The sequence below is a fragment of the Meira miltonrushii genome (assembly GCF_003144205.1).
Source record: "Meira miltonrushii strain MCA 3882 unplaced genomic scaffold FA14scaffold_3, whole genome shotgun sequence".
NCBI lineage: Eukaryota > Fungi > Basidiomycota > Exobasidiomycetes > Exobasidiales > Brachybasidiaceae > Meira > Meira miltonrushii.
This window is the reverse complement of record NW_020289945.1, coordinates 674,114-695,478: the sequence shown is the minus strand read 5'-3', so window position 1 is coordinate 695,478 and position 21,365 is coordinate 674,114. Positions and strand designations below refer to the sequence as shown.

Sequence of the window (21,365 nt, the reverse complement as noted above, 5' to 3'; positions counted from 1 at the left end):
AAAAAAGGGTTTCTTTGCATCACGGAAGCACAGCCTTTGGCGGTGGTCTTACATTGTGTGCAGTATTTCCACCTTCAGCACTTTCCATCTTCGCTGGGAAAGTGACATGTTTCTGCTTTCGAGTACTGATCGGTCTGGAATCTGCTTGTAAGATTGACTTCGGTCTTGGCTTTTTCACTTGTTCGCTATTGCTTGGCGCAATCACTGCAGTCAAAGGTCTTGATGGCCTTTCTCCAACAGTGACATTCCCTCCGGACCATCTTGCTCCTTCGATATCATCAATATCAAACGTATGTGTTCGCAAAATGGGTGGTCCTTCTGGTTGATGACCGAAATAAGATTCATCAGAGGAGAGAGTGTCCGATGTCCGATGACCAAATGTTCCATAGCTACCTTTACTCTTTGCAGGCAGAACAGCCAATCCACCTGACATGACGATTGACAGTCCGGTTGGTGAAACAGGCACATTGCAAGGTGACTTATTTCTATCACCATCACCAGCTGGAATTGCAAGCAGTTGAGAAGGTTTAATGGTTTGCATTTTTGTTTCATTTGAACTATTGCGTAAGAGAGAATTCAGAGCATCCTCTCTATGTTGTTGAACATCATCCCAGGAAGAATTCTTATCATCTCTTGAAACTTGTCGAAGAGATGTACTCGACCCTAATCTTTCCAATCTTTCCAACTTTCGTTCTTGACGTGCAATAATCTTTTCTTCCTTCTTTACTGCTTTTCGTAACGAGTAACTATCACGAATCCGATCTTTTTGCTTTTGTTTTCTAGATCGCTCACGTTTTCGACAAGAAGGACAACATTCCGTCTTTGTAACTCTCGCTCTGTGGGTATGGCGCATTCCTGTATCTTCATCATACGTATCATACTCTCGGTTCTGTTGTGATAAATTGAGAACGTGATGAACAGCCAAGACTTGCATTTGCCAATCCACTCTTGCATAATGCCACGTCGCAATCAGAAGGAACAACATGATACTGATCAAGCCGATCGCCCAAAGTGCCAAATAGCTGTTGAAAAGCCTGAGAGATGGCAGCTGCGATAAATAAAACGCTTTCATGACCGGATCTGGGTGAATGTCATCACTACTGAACCAAAAAGCAGTAGATGCAACGCCGAACAACAACTGCAATATTGGGTATACGGCCATAATATGGCGCAGTCGATGTAAACATGCTTGTCTTCTTGAGAAACATCTTCGTGCTACTTCTGTTGGATTGGTATACATATCTTGCGGTGGACTGCCACGTAAAGCGATTGCAACAGGAGGTCTGCTTGAAAGCGTTTCAGCTGACTTGATAGCAAGATTGCTTGCAGCTCTATATAAGCATCTTCTATCTGTTCCACAACTGTATGGACCTGGCATTAACGTCATCTGATCGGAAACCAAGAGACCACGCTGAAAAGCAGATTGTTCTTCCGTATTATACACTGTTGCTTCTGCATGATTGAAAAACTTGTACTCGTCACTTTTCATCAACTCATCAATATCTTCTTGAGCGCAAGTGATAAAGATTTCCCCGTCGTTTAGCAAGATTGCCAGCGTTAAGCCTGCTATAGAGATCGCTTTGAAGAATAAACAGATGCTGAACGTCAAAAAAACGCTTGCTTGTAAGAATGGGTGAAAGCTTGTATGAAATCGAATGAATTTCTGGTGAGTATAAATTGCGATTGAGAGTGTAAGCGACAGACCAGCTGATGCGCTTGACAAGATTAATTCGATCGAAGCAAGCCAAATGAATGCATGTCGAAAATTGGAAGCCGCACAAAGATCAGAAGGTAACAAATTGAAATACAGCTGAGTTGTGCTCATCATTTTGTCGGATGAGCGACACCACAAAAATGGTGATCGACGGTATGATTAGAAAGATTGAAATTACGCACTTTTTATACAATTATACAAATGTCCATCGTGACAATCAGAGAAGAGACGCCTTCTCACTGCCTCACACACACTGCCTCTATTGGCGTTTTTGTGATCAACCCCTTGGCATCTTTGCCCACGCTATAAGTAACAACTTGGCGCCCCTTCTTCACTCAATCAACACAAACGAAACCCAATTTTGGCTTCTCTTCTTCATTTTCGTAAACATGACCGAATCTGATTCGGATTTTTTGCGCCTCCAAAAGACCTTTGTGTGTTCCCAAAGAAGGTTCAGGGAAAGCTTTGTATAGTCCACCTTGGGCACTTGCCACTACTGCTTCGAGCCAATCTGTCGGGTCAATATCTGGCGCTCTTGGCGTTTCACGAGGGGCATCAAACCAATGACTCCAAAGGATCATTCCAATACTTACGATTGCAAAGCAAAGGAGTGGAATGAGTGAGTAATAAATCAATGAACTATTGTTTTGTGTACTTTCTCCCCAACCAACAGTCTCTTGTCTCCATGTCCCTTTTACGATTCTTGTTCCGTTTGCTTCGCTTATTGATCCATACCATCCTCCTCCATCAACAGCATAATGTTGAAACCATTCACGTTGACTTGTTGCAGCATATTCAAATACTCCTTTGATAAAAATTTCAACTTGAGCAGGTTGAATCCAAGTTTGAACTCTTTGTGCATTTACACGGGCATTGAAAGCTGCCAAAGATTGAATTGCCGAATCTTTTCCAAACAAAACCGTTTCGTTCAAATCTTGCAAAGTGACGACTGAATGTGCAGTTCGGTTCAAAAGAACCGGTTGATACGCGCGGAGCGTACCATTCTTTTCCGTAAACAATGATACAGTATTGTTCCCTTCACTTCTCAGCTTTGGCCTAGGAGGAGATGTAGCCAGACTGTAGTCTCGAGCTCTTCCATCTGAAGCATTAAGAGCAGCACTCAATGAGCTTGTGAAGACAAAAGCATTCCCGACTGCAGATAAAGCGCCTTGAACTGTGAGCAGACGAGTATAATACTGGAAGAAACGATGTTTACTGTCTTCTGAAGTTGGCGAGAATGGTTGTTTACCTGGACCCAATTCACCGTGATAGCCTGTCAATCGATTTGGCGCAGTACGATCTTCTCCTTCGACCAAACTGACTCGAATAGTGTTTTTTCTTGAAGAGTATTCCACATTGTTTCTCGTCCACTTGGGTTTAAGCTCGCATAGCAAGTCTCCTCCTAATTCTGACCCTTGCGTACCGTAAATGGATGCGCCTGCATCTTTGAAGTACATTATCGTCGTATCTGGATCATCTTGCAACTCTGCATCCTTTCCTGTACATCCTTTCAAGATGATAGAAGACGATCCTATATAATGGTAAGAAACTTCCAAATCATTTTCTGCTGACTCATGATTGCAATCCAAAGTCACTTTGAGCAGATGTGGAATGTGGGTGGATTCCGTTCTTAGAATTTTCAATTCGGATGCTTTTTTCGGCTGCCAACAATGAACGTCACAGGTGAGACCCTGTTGTTCTAAAATGTACGTATAGTTGTATCCCTCCGGCGTAGGACTTTCTTTTGGTGGCTTATTCCACTGTCCCCATGGAATAATTCCTAGAGGACCCAAACTTGCCACTCCTCCCGTTCCACCAATGAATGTCACACTTCCAGGCAACTTGAAAAGAGGTTCAGATTGATTGATGCTCGCTTCCAATTTTGCACGTCCGGCTGAGATGAGCGTTTGAACATCATCAAGAGAAGGACAAGGGTCAAAGATTATACTTGGATGCGAGGAAAAGGTCCAAAAGTTTGACACAAAATGTGAGCCGCAAGAAAGGTTTGCCGGATTGGGAAACGTAGAAGCGGGCATGAAACTGATTGCGCCCGCAAAACCTGGCGATAGTTGATCAAGTTCATGTCCACCATAAGGAGTTGTGACAACCATTTCTTTGGGTGTTAGTAAAGTTGAAAATCCTGCAGGCAAGAATGTGTTGCCGATAAAGATGATAATCGTTATTACGGGCCAAAGCGGTTTCCTCTTGCTAAGCGTATAACCTGCTCTTGACATTTCATTCCATGCTGCTAATGTGAGTATTTCCGTTCTTCGTTTCCCGTATGCCAGCCTTCTGAAAGCCATATAACTGATAGAGTATCCCCATAAAATGAGTGCTAGTTCTCCTAAGAATACACCTGCAAAAGTGAACCATTGAGCACTTGCAGTTGAGTTGTTATTGATATATTCTGCCAACGTATCCGGTGCATACCAATTAAATTTGACGGCCAAAACCTTGAAACCAAAACACATACTCAACAACAATATCCATCCTCCAACGATTGTGAACAAAGATTTTATCACCCTGTATCGATTGTATAGAACTGCATCTTTTCCTCCGCTTGGCAAACGTGAAGAACGATAATATGAACCTCTTCTTTGTTTCTCGCTGATATCTTCGTCATTGGGTTGGTCTTCCTCTACCAAACTCTTTTCTTGCAAATGACCTTCTTCTGGCAACACTTCCACAGTCGTGCCAGTGATGGAAGTGAAATCAGATCTGTTTGAATTGACTGACATGCTTCTCGCCCTGGAATGAATGGTCTCTGTCGAACAATACTTGGATGTGGTTTGTCTGTGAATGTTGTCTGCTTCATCTTGTCTGAATACCTTTCCATCTCCATGTCTTGAGGAAGAGGACTTTACTTCTTCTGTTAAAAGCAACTTGCAATGAACATTATGTGGGTTTGCTATAAGTTGGTCAGTCGTATCATGTGATGAAATCGAGAGAAGGTGTCGTGGTGCCATCTTTCATTGAAGTAGTTGCTTCGTGGTGTCGATAAGGTTCAAGGGCAAGGTTCTAGAAAGCAGAACCCATTGTGTGCCTAGAGATGAAGTGCAAATCGCACAATGGAAAAGTTATTAATATCTTTGCCAGTGGCGTAATGGCGATTACACAGCCAATGAGATGGCGTAAATTGACGATGCCATTTCCACTCTTCTTTCTGCTGCTAATAGTACAGCTTTCAGGCCATTGTTGATAATATGAAACGATCATCATTATGTGGGATATAAATCCTTGATAGTGTACATTGTGCATTAGTAGAGAAAAGTTACAAGAGCAAAAGGGTTGCCAATGACATACTCAATGTGGCAATCACACCACCAGAGATGCTAAACGAGGAAGCCCAGGCGCTACTTGCTATTCCTAAATTACTACCGCCAGTGTTTGTATTTCCTCCGCTTCCACCATCAGTGTTTGTATTTCCTCCGCTTGCGCCATTGTTACCGGACGAATTGTTATTATTCTGACCATTATCTGCCGAAGGTGGGGGTTGACGTGCATTGATGACAATCTCTGATCCAATTTCCGCCAATCCATAAACGATTGTCATCAGATGAGCACTAACGGCCAAAGGTGGAATACTAGAATCAATCACTCTCAAATTTTTTGTTCCATAAACCAACAAATTTGGATCAACAACTCCGCCTTGCGCTCTTGGTAACATTGAACAACCACTGCTCGGGTGATATTCAGTAGCAACGTTATTGCGAATGTAATCGTTCCATTGTGCATCAGATTGTGTTGATGGACCCGGTGATAGTTCTTGACCGAGATAATTGCTCATTGCAGAGCTTTGACCAATCTTTCTTGCTTGTTTGAAACCTGCTCGCAACATTTGCAAATCGATGTCCGAGTTCAAGTATCCTGGATCAATCGTTGGTCCGTTGAACGGGTCTGCTGAATTGATCAAGATAGATCCGCGTGACAAGGGGTGTTGCAATGCTACTTGTAGTTGGATCGTTCCATACGTCAATGCGTGCAAAATCTCGATTGGTCCAATTGCACTTGAGAAAACATCATTGATTTGCGTATTCATTGTTGCTCTATATGCCGCTTTCACTTCATCACGAACATTGGCGGAATTGATTGCGTTATCCAAACCGCTTCTGGCTTGATTGATCAATTGTTGAGCTCCATCAGCGCCGAAGAGTGTGGTGGTGTTGACATACGAGGTAGCTGAATTAACGAATGAATCTGCTTGTGCATTTCCTGTCACACTTGCAGCAGGCATTTCAACGCCTTCGCCTGGAGCATAGGAGATAGACCAGCTCAAATGATCTTGAACATTATGACCAACACCAGGCAAATCAATGACTGAGTCAACTCCAACGTTTTGCAATTGTTGTGCATCTCCAATTCCGCTCAATTGCAAAAGAGCAGGCGAATTGATCGCTCCTCCGCTCAAAATTACTTCACGACGGGCATATGCCGTTCGAATTTGATCGCCTGAATATTGTGCAAATTGCACTCCGGTTGCATTCACGCCGCCATCGGATTCACTTCCTTTAGTCAATATTTTCGTTACTTGATTACCAGTCAAAACATGCAAATTTGGTCGTTGATCAGCGCCGTTCAGATAAGCCGTTCTGCTGGAAGATCGTTGCCAGTTCGAATTGTCAATCGCAGAAGTACCGACAAATGCGCCCCATGATTCTCCATTATCGGGATTCACACTGATTGGAGTACCGGTCTGTGCATTTCCTTGCAGGAACCCTTCGATGGCAGGATAAGAAACGGCTGGCCATCCTACATGAACGGGACCGTCAGTTCCGTGTGAGGTAGAATCCCAACCTAAGGATGGTACTGCTTGTCGTACTTGCTGAGCAGGTTCTTGAAAATCTTCTGATTTTTTCATTGCGGCTAACATATGATCCCAATCCCATTTATCCGTTGCATTGTTTAGCGAAGCCCATGCATCATGTTCGATCTTACTTGCACGAATCATATAAAGTCCATTAATGGAAGATGAACCACCCAAGACTTTTCCACGAGGCCAATGGAGTTGTCTACCGTTTAGATTTGATTGCGAGCTGGTAAGCCATTGCCAATCGTATTGTGTTCCAACAGCTGTGTTGTATAGATTTCCAGCAGGAACAAGGAATTTCGATTGATCTGCTCCATAGATATCTGGACCTGCTTCAATCACCAAGACTGAATATGCCGGATCTTCTGATATTCTGTTTGCAACCGTTAAGCCTGCCAAACCACCTCCTACAATAATGTAATCAAATGTTTGACCATCGACCGAAGAACCATCCCCGGTCACATCACGAGTTGCAATTTTTTGCCATTGTCTTTTTCCAAATTGAACGCCTTCTCTTCGTAAAGTTGATGCCAAGGCTGTTGATATGAGGATAGCAAAAGTGATTAAAATGAATGATGATAGCCTTGAACTTTTTGCCATGATGTGATAAGCCTTCCGTTGATTGGCGGAGTGATGGTAATTGATTGAGATTCAAAAAGATGGAGAAAGGCTTTGTTTATATGAACAATGTTCATCCATCCGCCCGAACAACTTAAAAACCCGCCGAGTCAAAGGCGGAGGCTCGTACAAATGAAGTATGTTGTTATTCAGGGCTTTTGGATGATCAATCAGGGGGACTTTTCTTTTCGTCCGAGAATCCTATATGCTTGGCGTCGGAGTAGAGTGTATTCATTGTGGTGAATTGTGCTTTTTCTCTTGTGTCAAAGATTGTTGTCAAACAACACAGTTGATTCTCATCATGTTGTGACTGCCAAGATTTTAAACTTTTGCCGTCGGCTAAATATAAAAATAAAAAATCTTTTTGCCAAGAATACAAGGGGAAAGAAAAAAAGAATACAATGGCGCGATGGCAGTTGGCCGGTCTCCGCTTTAAATCAAGCTAGAAAGAAAAAGGCGCCGAGTCTGAGAGATGAAGAAACGGGTTGGAAGATCCGTTTCATTATCAGATGTACAGTGCAGCAGGAACAATTAAAAATGAATGGCTGACTGTATCACACATTTCTCCGATAAATTGCTATTTCACACCCACGGGTTCAAAAATGGTTGATCAGATTATTGGAAAAGTTAAAAAAAACAAGAACCTGCAGCAAGTTGCGGACACTGATGTACACATATGCACGATGACATACAAGCATATGGACGTGTTGTGCTAAAAAGGGCGATACGCGCTGGGCAAAACGCGGTATTCCGTGGTTGCTTCAAAAGAGATCACTTGGCGTATTCTTTTCATTTTGCTTGGCTTAAAATTCACACTAACAAAATAAACACAACACACAACACATCATAAGATTATCAATCAATGTCCTGATTACAAGCTCTGCTTCGTAAGACGAATGTCACGAGAACTTGCACCAACGTACAAGGTATAATCACCTTCTGGCTTACTCCAACGAGCAGAAGTATTATCCCAAGTACTTAAATCATATCTGTTCAATCTGAATGAAACACGCTTCGTTTGACCGGATTTGATCGAATAACGATCAAATTTACGCAACACTTTCGGTGGCTCTCCTGCTTGTGTGGGGAATCCAAGATACAATTGAGGAACTTCATATCCATCACTTCCACCCGTGTTTTTGACTTCGAATGAAACTTCATAAACGTCCTCGAACAACCAATCAGGCAAAGGTAAAGACCATTGACGTGTATTCCAATTGTCTCCCGCCGAGCTTCCGTTTAGCCAATTTCCACTCAAGCCTGAGTATTCAAATTTGGTGTATGAGAGACCGAATCCAAACTCAAATCTTGGTTCGATCTTTTCTGTGTCGAAGTGACGATAATCAATGTTGAGCTTCTCGGTGTAGTAGATTTGTGATTTATCGGTATCTGGGCTTTTGAAGTATTGAACATCTGCAGAATAATCGCTACGTTGTTTTGCAATCGTGTATGGTAAACGACCACTTGGGTTCACATCACCGTACAAAACGTCAGCAATCGCATTTCCTGCTTCTGCTCCGGCCATATGGGCATGAATGACAGCAGTCACATTTGGATTATCGATCCATTGTTCGACATCGATTTGAGAAGGTGCATGAATGACGACAATCGTGTTACTGTTGACTGAAGAAACGTTTTTGATTAAATTATCACCGTTTGCCCACAATGTCAAATTATTGCGATCTCCCATATTTCCATCAACGGTAATATAACCTTCACCTGAATCAGCATGAACGAAAACAATCGCAGCATCAACACCTGCACGTTCATCACTGATGGTCATTGCTTGACCCGGTGCAAAGTTATCGAAAGACCAATAGAATCCTGTGTTGTGTTTGCGTGCACGGCTTTGCAAAGCTTCATAAGGTGAGATAAAGTAGCTGTAATCAGCCGTTCCTGAACCCCAACCGATTCCTACCGTACCATCAACACCTCCACGATCACCAAACTCATTCGCACCACGTCTTGAAGGTCCTGCATCTTCTCCCACAACGGCAAGTTTACGCATGTTTTTCTTGAGTGGGAGAGAGCCATTCGTGTTTTTAAGCAAGACAGCACCTGCAGCACCAATTTCACGCATCAGTTGAGAATGTTGAGCAGTCGTAGCAGTGAGATGATCACCGTAAAACGGATCAAAAGCATCAAAATTTGGCTTTGGATAATTTTCATCTTGACCGAGTAAATACCATCCGGCTAAAATGCGTACGCCCATATCCTCAACCCTACTTGCTTCAACGCTTCCATTATTAACGGCTTGGGTTAGATTTGCACCCCAAAAACTGTTTCTAAAATCGGCCGAACAACATTCTAGCTGGCCCGGCATAGTCATGTCTAAACCACTGTTGGCAGAAGCAACACCTGCATGTTGTGCTCCCCAATCTGACACGATGAATCCTTGGAAGCCCATTTCAGTCTTGACGTGATAGTTCATAAGCTCACTATTTTGACATGCCCAAGAATTGTTCAAGAGATTGTAAGAGCACATCATCGAGGTAACATCGGCTTGAACACTTCGTAAGAAAGGGTGCAAATAGATTTCACGCAGTGTACGACCATCGATGTTTGAACTGTATGTGTTTCGGTTAATGTCTTGTTCGTTTCCGACCAAATGTTTCGCACATGCTTGAACGCCTTGAGATTGAATACCTTTGATGGTATGATAAGCTGATTCTCCGGTAAGGTAAGGATCGGCAGAAGCATATTCCCAATTTCTACCACCTGCTGCCGTACGAACCAAATTCATTCCTGGACCAAGTTGAATATTTACACCTTTTTTGTGAAATTCTTGACCCATGGCTTTTCCACGTTCAAATGTCAAATTACTGGAAAATGTTGCGGCAGTCGTTATACCAGCAGGAAAAACACTTACCAAATCTGCAAATCGAACACCGGCCGGAGAATCTTCCAAACATAAACCTGGGAAACCAACTCGTTCGTTCGCGGCAATATCACCAACACAACGTGGTTTTGGACCAAGTTGCCAGCCAACTCCAGTGACGAGCTTCACACGTTCTTCCAATGTGAACTTTGCAATGTATGCTCGTGCCTTCTCGACTGCTTCTTTCCAGGTACGGGTACCTGCAGTTTTAGGACAAGTAGGATAATCTGGTGAAAATGCATTTCCACCTGGTTGATCTGCACCACGTTGCAAGTCTGTTTGAGAAGATTGTTTTGCATCTTTGTGTAGTGCATGATCTAAAATGTCTAATGGCCAAATGGATCCTTGGAAACCGTTGTAATGCGTACGCTCTTGGTCATTGTTGAGCTGTAACACTTTTTGCACTTCTTCAAGTAGACCCAAACCTTTTGATCCTGGTGCGCGACGCTCTTGTTGGGAGGCTTGATGATGACGTTTGTGGTGTACGTTGTTGCGTTTTTGTTCGAGGGTGGCAGTCGTGAAGGCGGCAAATGCCACCAATGCCAGTGTTGGCAATGTGATTGACAGCTTCATGATGAAGTGCTGTGATCACTGTCAAAGAGAGAGTTTAAAAGAGAGTGAAATGATTAGGCTATGGGTATATAAAACTTTTGAAGGGAGAGAGAATGAGGAAGGATGGGGTGAAGAAGCAAGAGTATGAAATAGATGTGGGTAATATATACAATATAAAGTTGGATCTCCTGTTTAGTGTACTTGAGGAGCTTTAATTGATTTTCTTCTCTTTTACCGTTCTAGCGGACGGCGGCGCTTCAAGTGAAATAGGAAAAGAGGTACTCCGTCATTTTAGCATTTTTGCCCCATGACGGACAAACAAACAGGGGTAACAAGAGGTTAATGTTCATTCTGTACCTGCTTACACTAATAGAGACCACCATGAAAGTCAAGAAGGTACAAAGAGTCAAATTTAGACTACTTTCTAAGAAGGAAAGAAGAATGAAGTGACTAATGCACGTAGAATAGCGCATTTATCCTAAGTGTAAAGTGTCAGATGGGAGTGAGTGGCTTTCCGTCTTGAGGGTGTTGCCAAGATGAAGAAAGCCTCTTTAAACACGCGCTAGTTTGCACGCTAATCCATGCGGGGAAGCGTTCAACATTTTCCAATCAACAAAAGAATTCAACTTGCAGACATGCGCTAAGGTCATCATCCTCTACAACATGGTCATCTTTGTGCATTCATCCAAGTCGGCATTTTCTCCGTTTTCTTGTACACTGTGGAATGATCTTGTTCGTGAACTGTTTAATGCAGGAACTGCGTAGACTGTATGGTCATCTTTGTCACAGTCCACTCATAGCTGCCTTTTAGAACCATTTTGCAGCCATGACCCATTAAATACCTCCTCTCAAGCAATCATATATTGTTAGCCCCACAAAAGCAATCAGCCATCTCCTATTGACAGCATGCATGTAGGAGATCAATGCATTAAACATAAAATGAACGCCTAACTCATTGTGCAAATCAGCATTCTCTTTTGCCCCATGAACGTTGACACCTGTTTGCATCACCCTATCTAGCAGCAAATCAAGCTTGACAGGCCATTGCTTGATCACCATACAGGAGCCAATCGGGCCTAAGCGTTTGAAACGTGCTGAGTGAACTGAGCATTGCGAGCGGGCAGCCTAGCCGTATGAAGCTTAATTGTAACAATATGCCCCTAAACATAAAACCCTAAACACAACAAGGGCAAAAAGCGTAACGCCAATGTGTTAGGTGCCTTTGGCGTTTGACATCCATAAGCGAAAGAAGAAACCGCGTGTTAAAGGAAAAGGGAAATCGGCGCTTTATTACCCGGCATTGAAGTGCCTGCATAAAAGAAAGTGTGTGATTGGTGTTGCCTTTATACTGTCGTGTGAAACAGCATTCACCATCATCATCATCACCACATCCTACAAACAATCCTCTCAAGATGGCTTGGATCGATCAAAAGAACTTACCTGAAGGCTATTGGGGATCAATCACCAGTAGTTTAGTATGGTGTGAAGAAAAGTACTACTGGTCAAAGTATATTGCCGAACCAGTCAATACATTGACAAACTTTTACATCATCGGTCTTTCAGCCTTGGGTGCAATTCATACAATCAGGCTTAACATGCCTTTACGATTTGTATTGTGCTACTTGGGTGGTGCAATGATTGGTATAGGTTCTTTTGCCTTTCATGCGACGTTGAAATATGAAGCGCAAATGTTAGATGAACTACCAATGATTTATACAATGGCAATTTACCTATACTGTGTTACAGAGACGTCTCCTGGCTACTCAAAATCAAAGTATGGGCTCGCATTACCCCTTGGCCTTACGGCCTTGGTTGCCTTTGTCACAGTCACATACGTTTACTACAACAATCCAGTCTTTCATCAAATCTCTTATGCGATCATGCAAGTATGGGGAACAATTCAAGTTGTTAGCCTGCTAAATAGCAAACAAGCAAAATTGACGAAACAACAAAGAAGTGAAATCTCTCATCAGCTATTTGTTGGTTCAGCAATCTTTGTTATGGCTTTCGTCATTTGGAATATTGATAACATCTGTTGTGGTTGGTTACGTGGCTTAAGACAAAAAGTTGGTTACCCCGCCGCTTTGCTTCTTGAAGGTCATGGTTGGTGGCACTTGGGAACAGGTTTGGGATCTTATATGGTCATCGCCGCTTCTCAACGTTTGGTAATGTCAGTCAAAGAAGGCTCTGCTGATAACTTTGCATTCAGCTATAGACTCGGCATTCATCCATTCGTCGAAAGACTTAAACCTTTCAAGCAAAATGGTTCATCTGTCATAAATGGCAAAGATCAAAAGGTACAATAATAGAACATACAGGCTTTTCCTTCTTACTGTATGCTAAATGACTTAAATGATACGAATGATACCATGTTTATTAATGCGGCGCAATATTGGACAGCCCCATCGAGATTAAAAACACCGCTTTTAGAAGGAGTAAAATAAAAGATGTCATTATAGAATAATAGAATTGGGGAAACAGACGTCTCGCGATACATAGAGATAACTCAAACGGGATTACCTTGTGCATTGAAAGCGACAACATTTGTAAGGGCAACACCTTCGCCTTTACCTTTATACTTTGGTAATTTGGCAGCAATCTTGTTTGCTTGATCACAAGATTTGATGTTTCGATTGCAAACTTGAGCCACTTCAGGACCAACGATACGTTCACCTCCTCGTTTACGTCCACAGCGTAAGTTGCCTTCGTAATCTGGTCCTTGAGCCGGATCAGTGGTTCCATTGAGTAATTTACCGGGAAGACCCTGTATGAGAAAGGAAGATAGATGAGAGTTAGTACAATTCTAAGCATTCACTCAACTTTTATCCAATAATTACCGCTTCTGCTGCCCAGCAGGGCTCTTCGATAAATCTCCAATTAATTGGACCACCGAGGTCACCACGATCAATTGCTTCTTTTTCTTGAGATCCTGCAAGTTTCTTGAAAAGACCCAAGCTGACATAAATATCATTACAGCCAAAAGTGGATTTTGGATCACCGCTATCACAACTGTCGAGAACGTAACCTTGAGCTGTTACACCGTTTGCAGGGTTGAACATCTGGACCCAATTGTAGCACTTTGAAATTTTAGCAGTGTTAATCCAACCTGTGGAAATACAAACAACGTTACTGTAATCTGTATAAGTTGGACCACATGCACTCTCTCCAGCAGTGAGATAATACACTTTATCATCTGGAGTTTGCCATATATAACCAACTCCGTTTGCTGTGTATTGCTCAGCGTGTGGGTCAGTGTCGCAAGCTGGAATCTTGCTCCAGCTTTCTTCGGCAGAAGCAAATGTAGCGTAAATGACCATTAAGGCCAACGAGAGACGATGACTAAACATGTTAAAGACTGTTAAGAGATAAAGTTTAGCTATTGGCGGTAAGAGAATGCTCTTTTTTCTCGCTCACCTTAAAAAGATTATTGGGTAAGAGATTCAAGTAAAAGATTGATGTGGAAAAGAGGTAAAGAATGAAAAGATACGGAATGGAATCATAAGATGAAAACGAGTAAGAAACATGCAAGTGGTGCAGTTTGTTGCAAGCTTGTTGCGGTCCTTTCTTGCAGTGAAAGTTAAGCCGCTATGTGTTTGTTTGCATATGAGCCCCTCTGGAATTCCGTGAATGAGTGGCGGTACCTAATTTACGATGGGCGGAGCTTTATTACACACTGTTAAAGCCAAGAAACGGAGAATGGAAAAGACGTTTCTGCCTTATTTGCGGAATTCCTTTCCCATATGAGACGGAAGTAAGAAGCCGATTCAGGTACAATAAGGAAAACAAATGAAATCAAATTGTCAAAAATAGAATAAGAGTTAAGAGTCAAGAAAACTAGCTTCAAGTGAGCTGATTAGTTTGAGCAACATATGCAACAGCTTTTGATTGATGATCGCAGCTGCCGCCGTGGTATTTGGGTAACTTTGAAGCAATTGCATTAGCTTCATCACACGATTTGATGTTTTTGTTACAAACTTGCGCAACATCAGCACCAACTACACGGTTTTGACCACTACGTCTGCCACAACGTAAGAAACCGTTTGAATCGTATCCATGAGCATCATCTTGAGTACCGTTCGGGAATTTACCCGGTAAGCCAGCCCAAGCAGACCAACAAGGGGCCACCACCTTTCGCCATTGAACTTGTGTTAAATGACCTGAATTGAGAGCTTCCGCGGCATTTTTGCCTGCGAGCTCTGTGAACATTTTCTTTGAGAGATAGATATCCTGATAGAGGGTAATGATGCGTGCAGCAGCAGCATTCAATTTATTAGTTAATGATAACCAAAAGAGACACACAAGGAACTCACATTGCATCCGAAGGTAGAGTTTGGAACTGCGCCGCACTCGTCAAGAATTCGTCCAAAAGAAACGATCCCTGTATCTGGGTTGTATACTTGCACCCATTCATTACAGTCTCTTAAAGAATCGTTAAGGAAGTATTGAGGGCTAACACATACAACGTTACTTTGATCGGTGTAGTTGACTTGACACTTGGAAAAGCCAGGTGCAAGGTAAAACACTTTATCGTCTGTTGTTTCCCATTTTTGAGCAGTACCATAGACTGTAAGTGTGTTGTCGCTAGGTGTATCACATTCCAATGCTTTTGCACATGGTGTCTTGCCCGTAGCTGATACGATAGAGATGAAAGCCAAAATGGCAGTGAAGAGGAAGAAGTGCTTCATTCTGAAAGGTATGCGAGTAATAATGTCCGGTTTGTCCTCAACCGATTTTGTATGGTATGGGTAATGAGATAAAGCAAGAAATTTGAAGTTGTTGTCTTGGAGGTGTTGTAGTGATGAAGCTTGACTTACGGTAGTAGCGATGGTAGTATGTGAGCAAATAATGAATCTTGCGCTTTTTATGTCAAACAGAAACGTTTGAGGTCTGACGGAGTTCCTTTGCCCAGCTATTTATAATCACTTAATAACGCCATTAGCAGAACAATCCACTCCGACTGTCGCCCAAAGTCCGAACGGAACCGTTGAACTTATTTTGGTTGCAAGGAAGCCGCGATCTTTGTGACTTAATTGACTAATTCCATAAACGAAACAAACAAACGTTCGGAGCCGCAACAGACTTTCAAAATAGATTCAAGAATATAATCGGGGCACAAGAATATTATGACGAAGATGAATGAGTGAAGACTGGAACAAAATTGGTAATAAATGGATGAAACTAATCGTGTGAAATAAGTGACAAATTTTCAGTATTGTATGCAACTGCATGGGGTTGTTTTTCGGCACTTTTGTTACCTTGACCTCCTTGATACGGAGGCAAAGTCTTTCTTATTTGATCTGCTTGTTTGCAATCTTTAATATCGTGGTTGCAGACTTTTGCAATATCAGGACCTACTAGACGGTCATCTCCAGTCTTTCTTCCGCAACGTAAGAATCCGTTGCTGTCTTCACCAAACCCTGGATCGATAGTTCCGTTTGGATACTTGCCAGGTAAGCCAGCGTATAGACCGAAGCATGGACTAACTACCTTTCTCCATTCTACTTGATCTAAATGACCAGCATTGAGTGCTCCTTCTTCATCCTTTCCAGCAAGTTCTTCGAACATCTGCTTGCTAAGGAAGATATCATTGCAGCCAAAGGTCGAGTTTGGAACATCGCCGCATTGATCTAGAATTCGTCCAAATGAGACAACGCCCGAAGCTTTATTGGTCACTTGTACCCATTCGGAACAAGATTTGTGAGGGTTGTTTTTCGGGAAATGACCGCTGGAAACGCAGACAACGTTTGATTGATCCGTGTAAACTTCTTCACAGAATGACATACCTGGGCTAAGGTAATACACTGGATCATCACTCGTCTCCCATGACTTTGCTGTACCATAAATAGTCAAATCATCATCACCTGCCTTGTCACAATCCAATGGTTGAGGTTGAGTCTGGTTTTGAGGTTTAGGTTGAGGTGCCGGTGGTTTAGGTTCAGTTGCCGGAGGTTTGGGTTGAGGTGCTGGAGGCTTGGGTTGAGGTGCCGGTGGTTTAGGTTGAGGTGCTGGAGGTTTGGGGTGAGGTGCCGGTGGCTTTGTTCCTGGAGCGGGAGCAGATGCAGGAGCTTGGGCCGGCTTGTCATCTGCTCGTGCTTGAGCAATGAGCACGAGAAGGACCGTGAAGAGGATTGAGAGACGCAATGAGAGCAACATATAGAGCAAATTGAAACGATAGTGTGACTGCTTATAAAACTTGATGAGGAAAAAGAATACTCACTTCATCTGTGATAAGTCAATTTATAGTTTTCACTACCTTGAAAACTCATACAGGATCGTATGGGAGGAGTATGAAAATGAGCGCCGCGCCGTAGAAAGGAGAAAACTCTATAAAACGCCTACACACAATCCTGCGAAGGAGTTAAATTTCTCATGACTGCATCGCTATGGTAGCGTTGCTCCTGCTCCTACTCTTCCTCAGATTCAGCTTTTGCGCTGAGATGGTTATATAATGCCTCCTTAAATCAAGCTTATTCTCCTGTATTTGTACTCCTCGTGAGGCACAACTATTTAGAGACGAACAATTGGTATATCACCTATACCTCTTCTTCTCCTTTCCCACCGTATCAAGATTAAGGATGAACGTGGAACGACTATATTTAGCCTATCAGGAGAATGGTATTTTTTACATTAGTAAAAGCCCTAATTTGACCCTCTTTCCCTATAAGGGAGAGTTGTTCAGCTCAAGTGTTGGCTGTTCAGGGTGTACACTGTTTTTACCAATTCATCCCAAGTGGTTGTTTGCCACATATTTCTTTTCATACGATCAACTTTCCAGTCGTTTAGCTTTTCCATCCAAGTTGGCGGCAGATTTCGAAAGAATGCATAGATCCAACGACTGTCTGTGAATGTGTTTGCATCAACTTGTGAACGTAAGATGTAGAATTCGCCAACATATTGATCGATTTTCGCAAAAGGAACAGAATCCATCTTTGAGATTGTTTGATCGATTAATCTTTCCGGCTGAAAGATAGTGAGAAATTCGGTTTTGAAATGGTTATAATTCATCAATGCAGGATTGGCCTTTGCCCTACGCATGAAGTCAATACACCAAGCTGCAGGGTACGACTTTGCCGGAAGAGCTTTCTGCATTTGGTACATGAATCTGCTTTCCGGATAACCAGCATCTTCCAAAGTCATTTCACTCCTGGCTATCCATACGCTTGGACTAATGCTTTCGTAGAAAGGATCAAGAGTTACCACTTGCGGCTGATATGAAATAGTCGCATAAGGAGTAAAAGCTTTCCTTTCAGTGTCTGACATAACACCCTCAGACAGCCTATTTGACTGGCCTTGTGTTGTCGTATCGCTTCTTGTAGAAGAGGCACTCAAGAATTCGTATATATCCGAATTTGTCTGTTGTCGTTTCTTCTCACTTTCATCCGCTTTATTTCTCATTTGCTTGCGAGAAGAAGAATATTTCTCACAGCCTTCGACTATGAGTTTTGCAAGGTCATCCAAATGCATAGGATCGGTCAATTTGGTTGGATCCACGATAGGCTTGCCCGATTCTATAACTTCCTTGATTTCTGGATTGATCATAGCAAGATATTTGATTGTTCGCATTTGTTCTGCTTTTGATAAAATATAGAATTTAGGGTCTGGCAATGGATTAGACGAAAAGTTTGATCCTTCTCTCTCTCCTTTATTGCTTCTCGCGCCTGACTTTGATTCTTTGGTATCACTCATCTTGCTGGTAGGGCCAGATCCTAAATGTGAAACGAGAAATAAAAAAAGGTGATGATGTTCAAATTAGGAGACATCGAGCGTCGATCAGCGTGGATATAAGGTTTCAAAGGATTCGGTAAGCTCGAAATGGAGCCGCACTTTTAGTGTGGCCGGAGTCTCGGACTTGCATAATCCTAATTTAACACAATGCAGAACATAAGAAATTATGAATTCATTAAGAACGGATGGCCCGAGAAACACGAAAAGATGGAGCGACATAGTATCGTTTCGGGCTCATCCACACTATGTAGGTGTCGTACAAGCTCATTTAGGGCAAGTTTGAACGTTAGCATTGCAGACCTTGTTCACATCTTGACCAGAAAGATTGCTTCTACCGCAACGAAGGAGACCGTGACTATCGTGACCGGTACAAGGATCAGTTGTGCCGTTGAGGAAGATTCCAGGATAACCCATAGCGCAACCTTTGCAAGGCTCAATGATGAATCTCCATTGTAAATCACCACTCAAACGACCTTTTTGCAAGGCTGTTGAACTGTCATCACCTGCAAGCTCTACGAAAACTTCTTTTGAGAGATAAACATCATTACAGCCGAACGTAGAATTTGGGACTGCGCCGCAAGCATCACCAACCATGGCTTGTGCAACAATACCGTTGGCAGGATTGGTCAATTCGATCCATTTGTGGCAGCCGTTCACAATGGCTGAGTTAACTTGACCTGGATTGAGACAAGCCACTAAAGATTGATCCGTATAGGTATATGCACATGAACCTGTTCCTGGTGCAACGTATTCAACTGGGTCATCGGTAGTGTACCACGAATAGCCAGTTCCAGTCTTGGTCATTTTGTGATCGTTTGCATTGGTGTCACAAGCTGGGTAACTAGGATCGCGAGCAGCTAAAGCAGCGGTTGCTAAAAGCAAAGCATGAAGGAGAAAGTTAGGTAACATTTTGGTAGAATTGTTCAAGTGTGTTGATGTTGGAAGGGTTAGGAGAAGAAGGGATGGAGGAAGGATTGGGAAAACATTGGATGGAAAAAGCAGCTTTTTATACAAACTCTTCGAAGTTCAAACCATGGTTTAAACTTTATAATCGAACTCATTTCGGATTATCGGTACCGTGGTAAATAAGGAACAAATATGCAACTTTGAACCGTTTATGTGCTCGGATATCCGTATCTTCTCAGATTGAGGTGTTTTGGCGTCCGTTCGGCGTATATGAATCCGAAGATTTCTCAAGTACAACAAAGGCGGGGCTAATAAAATATTTAAGAAAACGAACACATTTGCATTTCTTCGGATCCCTGATCAATTACAACCCCGCCTTTATACCACAGGAGTCGTGCCGGAACGCTATAGTCCCCTTTTCAAAACCTAACTACACTCAAGCTTTTGTCACTTTGAATATCATCAATCATCAACTTCGTTATACGATTATGAAAGAATTGTAAAGTTGTGAGTAAAAGTGGAGAGATTAAGTGAAATTCAAGAAATAACATCAATTAAACTTTGAGAAGACAACAAAGCTATGAAAGTCCTGAGCGGAAAATTATTTAAACATCCCTCTTTACAACTGCAGAACGCTTACTGGTTGTTGAATGACGAGCATAGATACCTTTTGCGATTGTGTTAGCTTCATCACAGGTTTGAATATCAATGTTGCAAACTTCAGCAGATTCTGCACCAACGATTCTTTGAGCTCCACCCTTTCTGCCGCAACGCAAGAATCCTGCAGAATCTTGACCAGTGCAAGGATCAGTAGATCCATCGAGCAATTTACCTGGGAAGCCAGCATAACATCCCCAACAGCTCTCAGTGATGAAATTCCAGGTAACGTTTCCTTCCAAGTGTCCTGCTGCAAGTGCAGCTTGACGTTGATTGCCTGCAAGTTGCTCGAAGGCTCGCTTCGACAAGAACAGGTCATTGCATCCGAAAGTAGTGTTGGGAAGAGCACCACATGCATCTAAAACTCTTGCTTGAGTGGTAGCACCGTTTGCATCGTTTCGAATTTGAACCCATTTATTGCAACCGTTAACATTTGCTGAATTAACATGACCGGGAGCCAAACAAACGACATTGGATTGATCAGTATAAACTTGACCGCAAGCTCCTTTTCCTGAAGCAACGTAAGCTACAGGATCATCAGAAGTGAACCAACCGTAACTTGTACCGTACTTTGTCATCTTGTGATCATTCGGTCCGTTATCACAAGCTGGGAAAGAAGTGTCACGTTGACCAAAGGCAACAGATGCCAAGGCAGAAAAGACAATTGCCAAATTGAAAAAGTTACGTTGAGCGAACATAGTTGCAAATCGATTTCAATAAGTGAAAAGATGTGGGAAGGAAAGAAAGAGGGGGAAAGATATTTTTGCTCCTTATATGTCTTTTGTTCTAGAGAATCAGGAACGCTCCTAATTTCAAAATCGCGGTGTCATAATTATTTGTGTACCGCTTTTGAACATAGCAATACACAAACCTTTTCTTTTTTCAATTTCAGACTCTCTTGCAATGCCCCAATAAGCAGCTGTGTACTCGATCATCGCTTTTTCTTGGTAATTGCGGATAATGCGGTACCGCTATTTGTTCTTGGAGGAACATTCCTCTCTTAGACTGCGGGCGTTCCTTTCGCTCCCAAGAAAAAGCGGTGCTCCTATCTTGTAATTTCATTTCATCAAATGACGGAGACGGACGTACGATTCATAGCCTTTACACATTCCACAACTCATTTAGCAATAGTCGCAATCCGATTCCGCTCTCCTTTCCCATTCGGATTTCAGGAACACGGAAAAGTAAGCAATGCAACAAAACAAGTTCATGAAAACTTATTTGCTCGGTTGCCGAGAAAGATGTTGCTATAAACGGAAATGAGAAATAACAATTATTACGCCAACAGTATTTTGATGACTAAATTTAGCATTGTCACGGGGTTCTTCGTAAATCCTGGAGCATCTTCAATGGATCATGGGGAGATTGGTGTTTGGTATGATGCATAGCAATTCTCGCCATATGTTCGGACGATATGGGCTCTATATTAGGTAAAGAATGGGCGCATTTCCCTAAGTGGAACAAGGTTAAACTGATCACAATTGTGCGGTGCTAGTTAAGTCCAGGAT

The 21,365-nt window shown here is 42.5% G+C and overlaps 11 protein-coding genes across 11 annotated transcripts; 1 reads left to right on the top strand and 10 right to left on the bottom strand.

Annotated features, from left to right (window-relative positions):
- Nucleotides 1-19: 19 nt before the first annotated feature.
- FA14DRAFT_190563 (uncharacterized protein) lies at nucleotides 20-1,828 on the bottom strand (the record flags this gene model as incomplete). Its single annotated transcript, XM_025501802.1, has 1 exon — nucleotides 20-1,828. One exon carries the CDS (start codon nucleotides 1,826-1,828, stop codon nucleotides 20-22), a length of 1,809 nt encoding a protein of 602 aa, XP_025353715.1.
- A 111-nt stretch (nucleotides 1,829-1,939) lies between these two features.
- Nucleotides 1,940-4,833, bottom strand: FA14DRAFT_61929 (uncharacterized protein). Its single transcript, XM_025502572.1, has one exon. It carries the CDS (start codon nucleotides 4,678-4,680, stop codon nucleotides 2,050-2,052), a length of 2,631 nt encoding a protein of 876 aa, XP_025353714.1. The 5' UTR covers nucleotides 4,681-4,833; the 3' UTR covers nucleotides 1,940-2,049.
- On the bottom strand, nucleotides 4,833-7,384 carry FA14DRAFT_61936 (alcohol oxidase). Its single transcript, XM_025502573.1, has one exon. The coding sequence runs from the start codon at nucleotides 7,119-7,121 to the stop codon at nucleotides 4,986-4,988; it is 2,136 nt and encodes a 711-aa protein (XP_025353713.1). The 5' UTR covers nucleotides 7,122-7,384; the 3' UTR covers nucleotides 4,833-4,985.
- Nucleotides 7,385-7,932: 548 nt separating this feature from the next.
- On the bottom strand, nucleotides 7,933-10,690 carry FA14DRAFT_185186 (putative beta-glucosidase). Its single transcript, XM_025501439.1, has one exon. It carries the CDS (start codon nucleotides 10,588-10,590, stop codon nucleotides 8,011-8,013), a length of 2,580 nt encoding a protein of 859 aa, XP_025353712.1. The 5' UTR covers nucleotides 10,591-10,690; the 3' UTR covers nucleotides 7,933-8,010.
- Nucleotides 10,691-11,555: 865 nt separating this feature from the next.
- On the top strand, nucleotides 11,556-13,359 carry FA14DRAFT_161278 (alkaline phytoceramidase). The gene has a single exon (XM_025499042.1). It carries the CDS (start codon nucleotides 11,982-11,984, stop codon nucleotides 12,873-12,875), a length of 894 nt encoding a protein of 297 aa, XP_025353711.1. The 5' UTR covers nucleotides 11,556-11,981; the 3' UTR covers nucleotides 12,876-13,359.
- Nucleotides 13,360-13,473: 114 nt separating this feature from the next.
- On the bottom strand, nucleotides 13,474-13,683 carry FA14DRAFT_161277 (uncharacterized protein; the record flags this gene model as incomplete). The annotated part of the gene is made up of 1 exon (XM_025499041.1): nucleotides 13,474-13,683. A coding segment is annotated over exon 1 (155 nt), but the record flags the coding sequence as incomplete, so codon positions are not given.
- A 726-nt stretch (nucleotides 13,684-14,409) lies between these two features.
- On the bottom strand, nucleotides 14,410-15,254 carry FA14DRAFT_156103 (uncharacterized protein; the record flags this gene model as incomplete). The annotated part of the gene is made up of 2 exons (XM_025497806.1): nucleotides 14,410-14,796; nucleotides 14,880-15,254. The coding sequence occupies 2 exons, from the start codon at nucleotides 15,252-15,254 to the stop codon at nucleotides 14,410-14,412; spliced, it is 762 nt and encodes a 253-aa protein (XP_025353709.1).
- A 493-nt stretch (nucleotides 15,255-15,747) lies between these two features.
- Nucleotides 15,748-16,722, bottom strand: FA14DRAFT_185181 (uncharacterized protein; the record flags this gene model as incomplete). Its single annotated transcript, XM_025501438.1, has 1 exon — nucleotides 15,748-16,722. The coding sequence occupies one exon, from the start codon at nucleotides 16,720-16,722 to the stop codon at nucleotides 15,748-15,750; it is 975 nt and encodes a 324-aa protein (XP_025353708.1).
- Nucleotides 16,723-17,244: 522 nt separating this feature from the next.
- FA14DRAFT_185180 (uncharacterized protein) lies at nucleotides 17,245-18,255 on the bottom strand (the record flags this gene model as incomplete). The annotated part of the gene is made up of 1 exon (XM_025501437.1): nucleotides 17,245-18,255. One exon carries the CDS (start codon nucleotides 18,253-18,255, stop codon nucleotides 17,245-17,247), a length of 1,011 nt encoding a protein of 336 aa, XP_025353707.1.
- Nucleotides 18,256-18,558: 303 nt separating this feature from the next.
- Nucleotides 18,559-19,203, bottom strand: FA14DRAFT_185179 (uncharacterized protein; the record flags this gene model as incomplete). The annotated part of the gene is made up of 1 exon (XM_025501436.1): nucleotides 18,559-19,203. One exon carries the CDS (start codon nucleotides 19,201-19,203, stop codon nucleotides 18,559-18,561), a length of 645 nt encoding a protein of 214 aa, XP_025353706.1.
- Nucleotides 19,204-19,711: 508 nt separating this feature from the next.
- On the bottom strand, nucleotides 19,712-20,575 carry FA14DRAFT_185177 (uncharacterized protein). The gene has a single exon (XM_025501435.1). It carries the CDS (start codon nucleotides 20,553-20,555, stop codon nucleotides 19,806-19,808), a length of 750 nt encoding a protein of 249 aa, XP_025353705.1. The 5' UTR covers nucleotides 20,556-20,575; the 3' UTR covers nucleotides 19,712-19,805.
- Nucleotides 20,576-21,365: the final 790 nt, after the last annotated feature.